This window comes from Salmo salar, chromosome 07, assembly GCF_965601325.2.
Source record: "Salmo salar chromosome 07, fSalSal1, whole genome shotgun sequence".
Lineage (NCBI taxonomy): Eukaryota > Metazoa > Chordata > Actinopteri > Salmoniformes > Salmonidae > Salmo > Salmo salar.
In genome coordinates, this window is record NC_138297.1 from 35493317 (window position 1) to 35507261 (window position 13945).

The 13945-nt window shown below is 41.7% G+C and overlaps 1 protein-coding gene across 1 annotated transcript in view; it reads left to right on the forward strand.

The window, feature by feature from the left end:
• LOC106609077 (6-phosphofructo-2-kinase/fructose-2,6-bisphosphatase) overlaps window positions 1-13945 on the forward strand; it is a 48771-nt gene that overhangs the window by 2425 nt on the left and 32401 nt on the right. The window contains exons 3-5 of the mRNA XM_014207468.3: window positions 9345-9441; window positions 9609-9675; window positions 10995-11069. Of these exons, the coding sequence (XP_014062943.1) occupies window positions 9345-9441; window positions 9609-9675; window positions 10995-11069 (239 nt within the window). The remainder of the gene's footprint in view (window positions 1-9344; window positions 9442-9608; window positions 9676-10994; window positions 11070-13945) is intronic.

Sequence of the window (13945 nt, forward strand, 5' to 3'; positions counted from 1 at the left end):
CTGGCTGTTGACTAGCGTGGGACGCAAACGTCCCACGTTGCCCAGACAGGTTAACCAGATACCTCAACATGTTAGGAGTTCCAATTAACCTGTTAGGGCTAGGGGGCAGTATTGACACGGCCGGATAAAAAACGTACCCGATTTAATCTGGTTACTACTCCTGCCCAGTAACTAGAATATGCATAGAATTATTGGCTTTGGATAGAAAACACCCTAAAGTTTCTAAAACTGTTTGAATGGTGTCTGTGAGTATAACAGAACTCCTATGGCAGGCCAAAACCTGAGAAGATTTCAAGCAGGAAGTGGCCTGTCTGAGAAGTAGTGTTTCATCTTGGCTCTTTTTATTGAAGACTCAGGATCTGTGCAATAACGTGACACTTCCTACGTCTTCCATAGGGTCTCAGAGCCCGGGAAAACGTTGAACGATATCGAGGCAGGCTCTGGCTGAAACACTTTATCGCTTTTGGCAAGTGGCCACTCAGAGTACTATGGGCTTAGGCGCGTGCCCGCTTCGACCGAATGCTTTGTTTTCCTTTGTCTGTTTATCTAAACGCAGATTCCCGGTCGGAATATTATCGCTATTTTATGAGAAAAATTGCATAAAAATTGATTTTAAACAGCGGTTGACATGCTTCGAAGTACGGTAATGGAATATTTAGAATTCTTTTGTCACGAATTGCGCCATGCTCGTCACCCTTATTTAGCCTTTAGGATAGTGTCTAGAACGCACGAACAAAATGCCGCTGTTTGGATATAACGATGGATTATTTTGGACCAAACCAACATTTGTTATTGAAGTAGAAGTCCTGGGAGTGCATTCTGACGAAGACAACAAAGGTAAGAACATTTTTCTTATAGTAAATCTGACTTTGATGAGTGCTAAACCTGCTGGGTGTCTAAATAGCTAGCCCTGTGATGCCGGGCTATCTACTGAGAATATTGCAAAATGTGCTTTCACCGAAAAGCTATTTTAAAATCGGACATATCGAGTGCATAGAGGAGTTCTGTATCTATAATTCTTAAAATAATTGTTATGCTTTTTGTGAACGTTTATCGTGAGTAATTTAGTAAATTCACCGGCAGTGTTCGGTGGGAATGCTAGTCACATGCTAGTCACATGCTAATGTAAAAAGCTGGTTTTTGATATAAATATGAACTTGATTGAACAAAACATGCATGTATTGTATAACATAATGTCCTAGGGTTGTCATCTGATGAAGATCATCAAAGGTTAGTGCTACATTTAGCTGTGGTTTGGGTTTATGTGACATTATATGCTAGCTTGAAAAATGGGTGTCTGATTTTTTCTGGCTGGGCACTCTGCTGACATAATCTAATGTTTTGCTTTCGTTGTAAAGCCTTTTTGAAATCAGACAGTGTGGTTAGATTAACGAGAGTCTTATCTTTAAAATGGTGTAAAATTGAAGTTTTGGGATTTTTGAGGAATTTGTAATTCGCGCCACGCCTATCATTGGATATTGGAGCAGGTGTTCCGCTAGCGGAACGGCTAGATGTAATTAACAGAAGACGCTGTGATTTTTGGGCCGGCTCTGAAATACATGATAGTTGGCTTCTAAACAAGTTGGACAAAATGGGTTTGGTGTCAGTATGTATCAGTTTGGTGTAAGTATGACATCTTATGGATGGATGGCTGACTTAATTGTCTGACTGTCATTTTCCAATAAGTTTAAATAGTGATTTACCATCACCAAATGGACAGGCTGAAATCAACACTGAAAGTGTTGGCAAATGGCATCACCGTAGTCTCTAGGTTGTGCTGAGTTCAACAAGGTGCCCCACTTGACCGTAACTCACTCGGTCTGACCGCAGCGACCGTGCAAAAAGTAGGCCCGGAATGAAGCCTGTCTATTAGTTATTTAGACATGCTTTTGACATATTATGGTCTCTGGGTCACACAGAGACACGCCATTTTTGACTGGGATCATCGGGGGGAGGTTGGGGTGGATAAGCCACGGAGTTATTCTAGCTGCGCTCGCCGGTTCATATAGTTTGACACATGCGAGTTTCTCCCTAAGGATAACATGGGTTTACAGGTTATGCTCTAACTCTGCTTCTGATAAGGGTGTTCTCGGGAGCAGTGATCAAAAGAAAACTAATTCTCTGAGTGGTTCACCCCAACCTGCAGTAGAATGGGCTTGGTCTAATATTCCAACTGACCGGAGCCAATTGGCCATCCATCGAGGGCTTGAATCTGCAGAGGGATGGGACACTTCACACAGGGGATTTGTAATTCTCTGGTCGAAGTCCTGATCAATGAAATTATCTGCGGCCCCGGAGTCCACAAAGGCTTGAATCTGGTGCTGACGGTTATGCCAGTGGAGGTTAGCAGGTAGTGACAGACAGTGACTGGGTAGCCGGGAGGTAACTGCACAGCTCGTCAGGGTCTCCCTTTGTCTTGGCGAGCACTGGTGTTTCCCGTCAGCTCTGGACATGTAGCATGGAGATGGCCAAGACCTCTGCTGTAGAGGCAGCAGCCTTCGCACATGCGCCTGTCATGCACCTGTGGGCTCAGACGTGTGTGTCCCAGCTGCATGGGCTCCTCAATGCTGGGTTCGGGGGGCTTGTGGTGCTCAGAAAACCGGGATACTAGGGTGGTGTCAAAAAGGCGCTGTCTCGCGTTCTTGGAGGTGGTTGTCGATCCTGATTGCCACCCTGGTGGAAGGCGGTGACCAGGGCCTCCATATTCCACCCACTCTCGGTGGCGAGGGTGCGGAACTCAATGGCGAAGTCAGCCACTGGTCTGGCCCCTTTGTGGAAGTTGAACAGTCGGCTGGTCACTTCTCGTCCGCCGACTGGGTGGTCGAAGACTCGTCGCAGCTTGGCAATGAAGGCTAATATGGTGCTGCAGGATGGTGGTTGCTGTTCCCACATTGCCGTTGCCCACGCCAGGGCCTTCCCCCGAGAGTAGAGAGATGTTGTAGGCGATCATGGCCCGGTCGGAGTGGGACGAGGAGGACTGTTGCTCGACACTAGAGAACACTAAGTGAGACACCCCTTGCATCCTCCCGGGTGGCCGTCAAACCGTTCGGGGGCTGGGATCTTTGGTTCCCGGTGCAGTTTCCCTGGAGGAACCACGGCGATGCCTGTAGCACTGAGCAATGAGACTTGGGACATTGGCTCCTCTTGGGTTGAGGTTGGACTGTGGTTGGAGAGAGTCAGTAAGTGCCTGGAGGGTCTCTGATATTTGGATTGTTCTTGCTGTCGCCCCAGCAGTGCTCCTTGGTGGTTTACAACCTTATCTGCTGGGTCCATGTTTGGGCAGAAGCTTTCTGTGATGTTGTAAGGTTGGACCAAGGTGCAGAGAAGTTCCAGATGAGGAATCAGTGGTTAACTTCTATGGGCTAGGTGGGACGTTAGCGTCCCACTCTATTCAACAGCCAGTGGAATCGCGTGGCGCGAAATACAAATACCTCAAAAATGCAATAATTTCAATATTTCAAACATATTACTATTTTACACCATTTGAAAGATAAGACTCTCGTTAATCTAACCACATTGTCTGATTTCAAAAAGGCTTTACAGCGAAAGCAAAACATTAGATTATGTTAGGAGAGTACATAGACACAAATAACCACAGCCATTTTTCAAGCAAGCATAAATGTCACAAAAACCCAAACCACAGCTAAATGCAGCACTAACCTTTGATGATCTTCATCAGATGACACTCCTAGGACAGTATGTTATACAATACATGCATGTTTTGTTCAATGAAGTTAATATTTATATCAAAAAACAGCTTTTTACATTAGCATGTGATGTTCAGAACTAGCATTTCCACCCAAAACTTCCGGTGAATTTACTAAATTACTCATCATAAACGTTGACAAAGTACATAACAATTATTTTAAGAATTATAGATACAGAACCCCTTTATGCAATCGCTGTGTCAGATTTTAAAATAGCTTTTCGGCGAAAGCACATTTTGCAATATTCTGAATACATAGCTCAGCCATCACGGCTAGCTAATTTGACACCCGCCAAGTTCGGGGCAACCTAAACTCAGAATTACTATTAGAAAAATTGGATTACCTTTGCTGTTCTTCGTCAGAATGCACTCCCAGGACTGCTACTTCCACAACAAATGTTGTTTTTGTTCCAAATAATCCATAGTTATATCCAAATACCCCCATTTTGTTTGTGCGTTCAGGTCACTATCCAAAGGGTAATGCGCGAGCGCATTTCGAGACAAAAAATGTCAAAATGTTCCATTACCGTACTTAGAAGCATGTCAAACGCTATTTAAAATATTTTTTTATGGCATTTTTCTCGTACAATAGCGATAATATTCCAACCGGACAATACTGTATTCATTCAAAGAGGAAAAGAAAAAATGGTGAGGTCTCGTGAAAGCGCATTTCCATTCCCTTTGTCCTCAGGCAGACCACTGACAAACTGAGTTACTATACTTTGCACAGAGACAGGAGACGCCCCAATCCGCTTTCTGGCGGCTTTAGAGAGCCAATGGAAGCCTTAAAAAGTGCAACATAACCCCACGGATACTGTAGTTTTGATAGACAAGCAAAAGGAGAACTACAAAATCGCAGACAGGCGACTTCCTACTTGGAATCATCTCAGGTTTTTGCCTGAGTTCTGTTATACTCACAGACACCATTCAAACAGTTTTAGAAACGTTAGAGTGTTTTCTATCCAAATCTACTAATTATATGCATATTCTCGTTTCTGGGCAAGAGTAGTAACCAGTTTAAATCGGGTATGTTTTTTATCCGGCCGTGAAAATACTGCCCCCTAGCCCAGACAGGTTAAGGATAAACATAATGCTTTACTGAAAAATGGTAGCCGTAGGACCAGGGTACACTTGAAAAAACAACAAACACTAAGTCTCAAACTCACTCAGGAAACAAACGCACACTGTAAACAACTAAAGCTTCAGCAAAGGACAACAGAAAACACCACTTAACAGGGAAATCATAATGAGTAAATTGGACACACCTGAGTGTCGTTAATGTCTCTAAGACTGTCTCTGCCGCCCTCCGGTCACAGGTGGAACCATGAAGTGTGTGTGTGTGTGTGTGTGTGTGTGTGTGTGTGTGTGTGTGTGTGTGTGTGTGTGTGTGTGTGTGTGTGTGTGTGTGTGTGTGTGTCCCACATCTGTTGGTAAGGATGTTAGGAACAATACAGGATGAATCACAATAATTGTTTGCTAAATACTTTGCATGAACTGTCAACATTATTATTAATTGTTAATAATGGAAATTAAGATACACAATATTGTTTAATACATATAGTTTTTAATAGCTATATATAAAGAAAATTGAGGTGAGAGCATTGGAAATGCTTTTAGCGGTAGGCATTTCCAATGCTCTCACCTCAATTTTCTTTATATATAGCTATTAAAAACTATATGTATTAAACAAGATTGTGTATCTTAATTCTGTTCTGCCCTGTTCTGCCCGAGAGGACAGGGGTGGCCTGCCGGTCACTGGGACGACAACCCAACTTGGGATGGGGAGGGGCTTTACTGGGTGGGATAGTGGAGAACGATTGGGGGGTTACCTAGTAGCAGTGCAAATATCATGGTACAGCTACAGCTACAGTACTCTTGGCATTCTCTCAACCAGCTTCAAGCTTCATGAGGTAGTCACCTGGAATGCATTTCAGTTAACAGGTGTGACTTGTTAAAAGTTCATTTGTGGAATTTCTTTCCTTCTGAATGTTTTTGAGCCAATCAGTTGTGTTGTGACAAGGTAGGGATGGTCTACAGAAGATTGTCCTATTTGGTAAAAGACCAAGTCCATATTATGGCAAGAACAGCTCAAATAAACAAAGAGGAACGACAGTCCTTAAAGACACGACACAAAAACCATCAAGCGCTATGATGAAACTGGGTCTCATGAGGTCTGCCACAGGAAAGGAAGACCCAGAGTTACCGCTGCTGCATAGGATCAGTTCATTAGAATAACTACACCTCAGATTGCAGCCCAAATAACAGAGTTCAAATAAATTCAAATAACAGACACATCTCAACATCAACTGTTCAAGGGAGACTGCATGAATCAGGCCTTCATGGTTGAATTGCTGCAAATAAAACACTACTAAAGGACACCAATAAGAAGAAGAGACTTGCTTGGGCCAAGAAACACAAGCAATAGACATTAGATTGGTGGAAATCTGTCCTTTGGTCTGATGATTCCAAATTTGAGATTTTTGGTTCCAACCACAGTGTCTTTATGAGACGCAGAGTAGGTTAATGGATGATCTCCGCATGTGTGGTTCCCACCGTGAAGCATGGAGGAGGAGGTGTGATGGTGCGGGGGTGCTTTTCTGGTGACACTGTCTGTGATTTTATTTAGAATTCAAGGCACGCTTAGCCAGCATGTCTACCACAGCATTCTGTAGTGATACGCCATCCATCTGGTTTGCACTTAGTGGGACTATCATTTGTTTTTTAACAGTTACAATGACCCAACGCACCTCCAGGCTGTGTAAGGGCTATTTGACCAAGAAGATGAGTGATGGAGTGCTGCATCAGATGACCTGGCCTCCACAATCACCCAACCTGGACCCACTTGAGATGGTTTGGGACGAGTTGAACCGCAGCGTGAAGGAAAAGCAGCCAACAAGTGCTCAGCGCATGTGGGAACTCCTTCAAGACTGTTGGAAAAGCATTCCTCGTGAAGCTGGTTGAGAGAATGCTAAGAGTGTGCAAAGCTGTCATCAAGGCAAAGGGTGGCTACTTTGAAGAATTTAAATATATCATATATTTTGATTTGTTGAACACTTTTTTGGTTACTACATGATTCTCTATGTTTAGAAAAACCCTTGAATGATTAGGTGTGTCCAAACTTTTGACTGGTACTCTATATAAACAAATTCAATAAATAAATAAAAACAGCTACCTCCACTGAAAAGAAATTCCAACTAATGGTACCACAACACAACACACCCCAATACCACACAACACAACACAATGTCACACAACACGATAACCAAATACCTCAATTGGATAGGAGTTCCAACTAAAGGTAACACAACACAACTCAACACAATACCACACAACACACCACAAGACAAAACAGCACAACATAGGATAACACAACATAACACAACACAAGAAGGTAACCAGATACATCAGCTAGATAGGAGTTCCAACTAAAGGTACCACAACACAACAAAATACAACACAAGACAACATAACGTATCACAACACCAGACAACACAACCGAACACTCCACAACACAATAAAACACAAGACAACCCTACACAACAAGTACAACACTACACAACAAACCACAACACAATACCACACAAGACAGCAAAAGATAACACAACACAATAAGTTAACCAGATACATCAGCTAGAGTTACAACTAAAGATAATAGAATACAAGACAACACACCACAGCAAAACAGAAGACAAGACAACACATCACAAAACAACACTAGACAATACAACTGAACACAACCGAAAACAATACAACACAAGACCACACCACAACACAACTGAATACAACACAATATCAGAAAACATTACAAGACCACACACCACAACTCAAGACAACACAACACACCACAGCAGCACAACACAGCACAGGACAACACACCACAATACAATACGTTGACCAGATACCTCAACTGGATAAGAGTTCCAACTAAAGGTACCACAACACATGACAAGACAACACAACACACCACCAGACTAGACAACACACCACAACACAATACAATACAACACAAGACAACACAACAAAACAGAAGACAACACAAACATTTAACCAGATACCTCAACTATATTGGAGTTCCAACTAAAGGTACAACAACACAATACAACACTACACAACACAAGACAAAACAACACAATACCACACAACAACAAAATACCACACAACACAATACAACACAAGACAGCACAACAGAAGTGCCAAGTCTAGGTCCAAAAGGCTTCTTAACAGCTTCTACCCCCAAGCCATAAGACTCCTGAACAGCTACTCAAATGGCTACCCAGACTATTTGCATTGCCCCCCCCCCCCCCCCCTCCCTTTTACTCTGCTACTACTCTCTGTTTATCATATATACATAGTCACTCTAACTCCACCACACTCTAACTCCACCACACAAGGTTAGTCGAGGTATTACCTCAATTACCTCGACTAACCTGTGCCCCCGCACATTGACTCTGTACCGGTACCCCCTGTATATAGCCTCGCTACTGTTATTTAACTGCTGCTCTCTTTATTTTTTACTTATCTATTTTTTACTTAACATTTATTTTTCTTCAAACTGCATTGTTGGTTAAGGACTTGTAAGTAACCATTTCACTTTAAGGTCCACACTTATTGTATTCGGAGCATTTGACAAATACGATTTGATTTGACAAGACCACACAACACAACACAGCACAGGACAACACAACACAAAACAACACAACACAGCAGACCACAATACAACACACCACTATACAACACAATACAACACAAGATGTTAACCAGATATCTCAACTGGATAAGAGTTCCAACTAAAGGTACCACAACACATCACAAAACAATACAAGACAAAACAATACAAGACAAGACAAAACAACACAAGACAAAACAACACAAGACAACACAATACCACACAACACAATACAACACCAGACAAGACAAGACAACACAACACAAGACAACACAAGACAAGACCACACACCACAAGACAAAACAACACAGCACAGCACATGACAACAGAACACAACACGTTAACTAAATGCCTCAACTGGATAGGAGTTCCATCTAAAGGTACCACAACACATCACAACAAACCACCACAGCAGCATACCAGCAGCACACCACCCTGCATCCCACTTGCCTCTGTCGCTAAGCAGGGTTGGCCGGTCCCTGGATGGAAGGAGCTACTCTTTCCTCTGGTCCCCAAAAAATATTCCAATGCCCCAGGGCAGTGATTGGGGACATTACTGTGTGTAGGGTGCAGTCTTTCAGATGGGATGTTAAATGGTGTCCTGACTCTCTGTGGTCCCTAAAGATCCCATGTCACATATCATAGGGGTGTTAACCCTGGTGTCCTGGCTAAAAACCCAATCTAGCCCTTATACCATCATAGCCACCTAATTATCCCCAGCTTCCAATTGGCTCATTCATCCCCCCACCTCTCCCCTGTAGGTATTCTCCAAGTCATTGCTGAAAATGAGAATGTGTCCTCAGTCAACCTACCTGATAAAATAATGGTACAAAAAAAACACAACACAAAATGTTCACGTGTGTGTGTGTGTGTGTGTGTGTGTGTGTGTGTGTGTGTGTGTGTGTGTGTGTGTGTGTGTGTGTGTGTGTGTGTGTGTGTGTGCGTGCGTACATGTGGTCCTGTCCTCTCCAGTCTTTAATGTAGGTCAGTACCGGCGGGATGCGACCCAGTCCTATAAGAGCTATGAGTTCTTTAGACCTGACAACCAAGAGGCCATGAAGATACGCAAGTATGAACCAATCACAAAGCCTGTTATCAGAGTATAAACTAATGAGAGCCTGTTATGAGTATGAACCGACCAGACAGCCTGTTAGAATATGAATTAGTCTGTCCTAAGAGTATGATGCAAGCTCACTGTGTGTGTTTGTGTCTGCGCGCATGCGTGCGTGTGTGTAGGGCCTGTGCCATTGCGGCTTTGAAGGATGTGTGTGCCTACTTCATGCAGGAACAAGGACAGGTGGCAGTGAGTAACCACCATGGAATCCTATGAAGCAATATGGGATCTTCATGAACCTACAATGGGGTCCAAAATGATTGACCCCCTTGATAAGGATGAGCAAAAATTACTTTATAAAATATATTATTAAAATACTGAGCTATATTGTATACACAACAAAATGGGGAAACTATATTGTTTTATGCTGATACAATCCCTCAGAGACAGAGATATGGTTTAACAAGTAATGTATATTTTATCAAAAAGGTAGGGGTTAAAATGATTGGAACCCCTGTTTTCAATACCTTTTAATACCTGACCTTGCGAGGATAACGGCACTGAGCCTTTTTCTAAAATGTTTTATGAGAATGGAGAACACATTAGGAGAGATCTTAGACCAACATTATTTGATTTTATACAGTAATTTTTGCTCATCTTTATCAAGGGTTTCAATAATTCCAAACTCCAATGTATATGAACCTATACGAATACATACTGTATGATCTAGTATAAAGCAATATTAATCTATATCAGGGATGGGCAACTTTGATGGGGGTGGGGGTCACAAAAACTCTGAACTCATCATGAGGGGCCACAGTGGCTAGCGGGTCTGCGTACCGACATCCATACCCACACATGCAGTGTGCACATTGCTTGTGTGGATCCCCAAAAGTCTAGGGTCCTAAGTGAAATTTTGTTGGGGGTCCCACCCCACCTTGCAAGCAAAACATTTCAACGGCCCCCTTCTTGACAGCGGAGATAAGATTTAGCAATTTTATAAAACATTTCATGCAATTCTACAAATTTTTACATTGGGCAGAGAGAAGAATTAGCAGTTTTACAACACATTTTCTGCAATTCCACACATTTTGCCCTAGGCTGGAAAGAAAATGTTTTCCGTTTTTAATTTTACGTTCAGTAATTCGACCATGATTACTTCAAGTTTAGATAGCTGGCTAGACTAATTTACCAATCCCAAAAAAATGTGCTGACTAATTGAGTGACTGTCAGTCATTGAGAAAAAATGCTGATGCACAACCAAATTTGGAAATTGCACCTATTCTAATGCTATTCTAAGTTGAGACCCCGACTGAAGAAAAATAAATTGTGATCGGGGGGATTATCCGCAGGCCTACAAAATGCCAGTTGCCCATCCCTGATATATATTAAGCACTATGATGTATATGAACCTACAATATACTGTACAAACCAATATGGTGTATATCAGGGGTGCCAAACTCATTCCATGGAGGGCTTAAAGGAAGGAGTTTAAGACCTGTGATCTATTTGAACCCGTTTGAATTTAGATGAACTAGTATGAAGCAGTATGATGTACATGCCCTCAGGTGTTTGATGCCACCAACACCACTATAGAACGTAGAGAAGTCATTCTCAGCTTCGCCAAGGAGAACGGATACAAGGTCAGATGGAGTGTGAAAGCTGTGTGTGTATTTAGCTGTGTGTGCATCGCTTTCTGTGAGGCTGTGTGTGTAGCTGTGTTTGTGTAGCTGTGAACATTTTTTATTTTATTTTTATTTAACTTTTGTTTAACGAGGGAGACACATTGAGACCTAGGTCTCTTTCACAAACATGCCCTGGGAACAACAGTCACATCAGCACACACACAATTATATACAAAATATACACAATATACATACAATATACACATTAGCCATTATAATAAAATAAAACAAACAGATTCACCACTATAAAAATCCTTAACCAATTTCCTAAATTGACTCAGAGACACCAAATCATTCAAACAAAGTGCCAACTGGAGACTATTCCACACATATGGTGCCTGATATGAAAAAGCAGATCTCCCGAACTCTGTGGTTACCAAGGAAGTCATCCTCATAAATCAAGTCTGTGACCTTCTATTATAACCTAAAATTCTAAATTTCAGCAAAGATGTTAAGTATGTTGGAAGCTTGTGGAGTACGTGCTTTATAAATAAAAATAGAGTAATAAAGTGATCTACGTGTCTTTTAAAGAGGTCCAGCAAACTTTTTGGTAAAGGATGCAGTGATGAGTATTAAAAATGTCAGATGTAATAAAATGAAGTGTGCTATGTTAAACAGAATCAACATATTATAGAGTACAACTCAGTTTTACTTCGGTAGATGGCATCACCATAGTCAAGAACAGGTAGAAAAATGTATTCAACAATTCGCTTCCTGCTAGCCAGAGAACAACAAGCTTTATTTCTACGTAAGAAACCCACTTTACATTTACAAGTTTAACAAGCTCATTTTTATGTTTCTTGAACGATAGATCATTGTGTATCCAAATACTAAGATATTTGTATGCAGGGACTTGTTCAATTACAGAACCATTCAAGGAGTGCATAGGAGATGTTGTACCCACTGTGAATATTGAAACCTACCCCAACCAGAAACCGTGGATAGATGGGAGCATTCACACAAAACTGAAAGTGTGAAACACCGCATGTAACCAGGGCAAGAAGACTGGGAATATGGATGAATACAAACAGTGTAGTAATTCCCTCGGCAAAGCAATCAAGCAGGCTAAGCATCGGTATAGGGACAAAGTTGAGTCCAAGTTCAATGGCTCAGACACCAGACTTATGTGGCAGGGTCTACAGACAATCACGGATTCTAAAAGAAAAACCAGCAAAGTCGCGGACACCGGCGTCTTGCATCCGGACAGGCTGAACACCTTTTTCGCTCGCTTTGAGGATAATACAGTGCCAACGACGTGGCCAGCTATCAAGGACTGTGGGCTCTTCTTCTCCGTGGCTGATGTGAGTAAGACGTTTAACCTGTTGGGTCTAGGGGGCAGCATTTGCACGTCTGGATAAAAAAAATGTACCCGATTTAATCTGGTTACTAATCCTACCCAGTAACTAGAATATGCATATACTTATTATATATGGATAGAAAACACTCTAAAGTTTCCAAAACTGTTTGAATGGTGTCTGTGAGTATAACAGAACTCATTTGGCAGGCAAAACCCTGAGACATTTTCTGACAGGAAGTGGATACCTGATGTGTTGTATTGACTTTAAACCTATCCCATTGAAAAACACAGGGGTTTAGGAATATTTTGGCACTTCCTATTGCTTCCACTAGATGTCACCAGCCTTTACAAAGTGTTTTGAGTCTTCTGGAGGGAGATCTGACCGAACAAGAGCCATGGAACGGTGATGTCCCATTAGACACCTGGCGCGCTAGTTCATGTTGGGTACCCTCGTTCCAATACGTTATAAAAGAGTATGCATTCGTCCACCTTGAATATTATTCATGTTCTGGTTAAAAAAGGCCCTAATGATTTATGCTATACAACGTTTGACATGTTTGAACGAACGGAAATATATTTTTTCCCCTCGTTCATGACGAGAAGTCCGGCTGGCTTACATCATGTGCTAACGAGACGGAGATTTTTGGACATAAATGATGAGCTTTTTTGAACAAAACTACATTCGTTATGGACCTGTGATACCTGGAAGTGACATCTGATGAAGAGAATCAAAGGTAATGGATTATTTACATAGTATTTTCGATTTTAGATCTCCCCAACATGACGTCTAGTCTGTATCGCAACGCGTATTTTTCTGGCCGCAGTGCTCAGATTATTGCAAAGTGTGATTTCCCAGTAAGGTTATTTTTAAATCTGGCAAGTTGATTGCGTTCAAGAGATGTAAATCTATAATTCTTTAAATGACAATATAATATTTTACCAATGTTTTCTAATTTTAATTATTTAATTTCTGACGCTGACTTGACTGCCGGTTATTGGAGGGAAACGATTTCCTCAACATCAATGCCATAGTAAAACGCTGTTTTTGTATATAAATATGAACTTGATAGAACTAAAAATGCATGCATTGTCTAACATAATGTCCTAGGAGTGTCATCTGATGGAGATTGTAAAAGGTTAGTGCATCATTTTAGCTGGTTTTATGGTTTTGGTGACCCTGTCTTTGACTTGACAAAACATTACACACAACTCTTGTAAATGTACTGTCCTAACATACTCTAAATTTATGCTTTCGCCGTAAAACCTTTTTGAAATCGTAAAACGTGGTTAGATTAAGGAGATGTTTATCTTTCAAATGGTGTAACATAGTTGTATTTTTGAAAAATTTGAATTTTGACATTTATTTGGATTCAAATTTGCCGCTCTTGAAATGCACCTGTTGTTGATGGAGTGCACCACGGGTGGCACGCTAGCGTCCCACCTAGCCCCAAGAGGTTAAGCGTGTTAAGCATCGCAAGGCTGCTGGCCCAGATGGTATCCCTAGCCGCGTCCTCAGAGCATGTGCAGACCAGATATA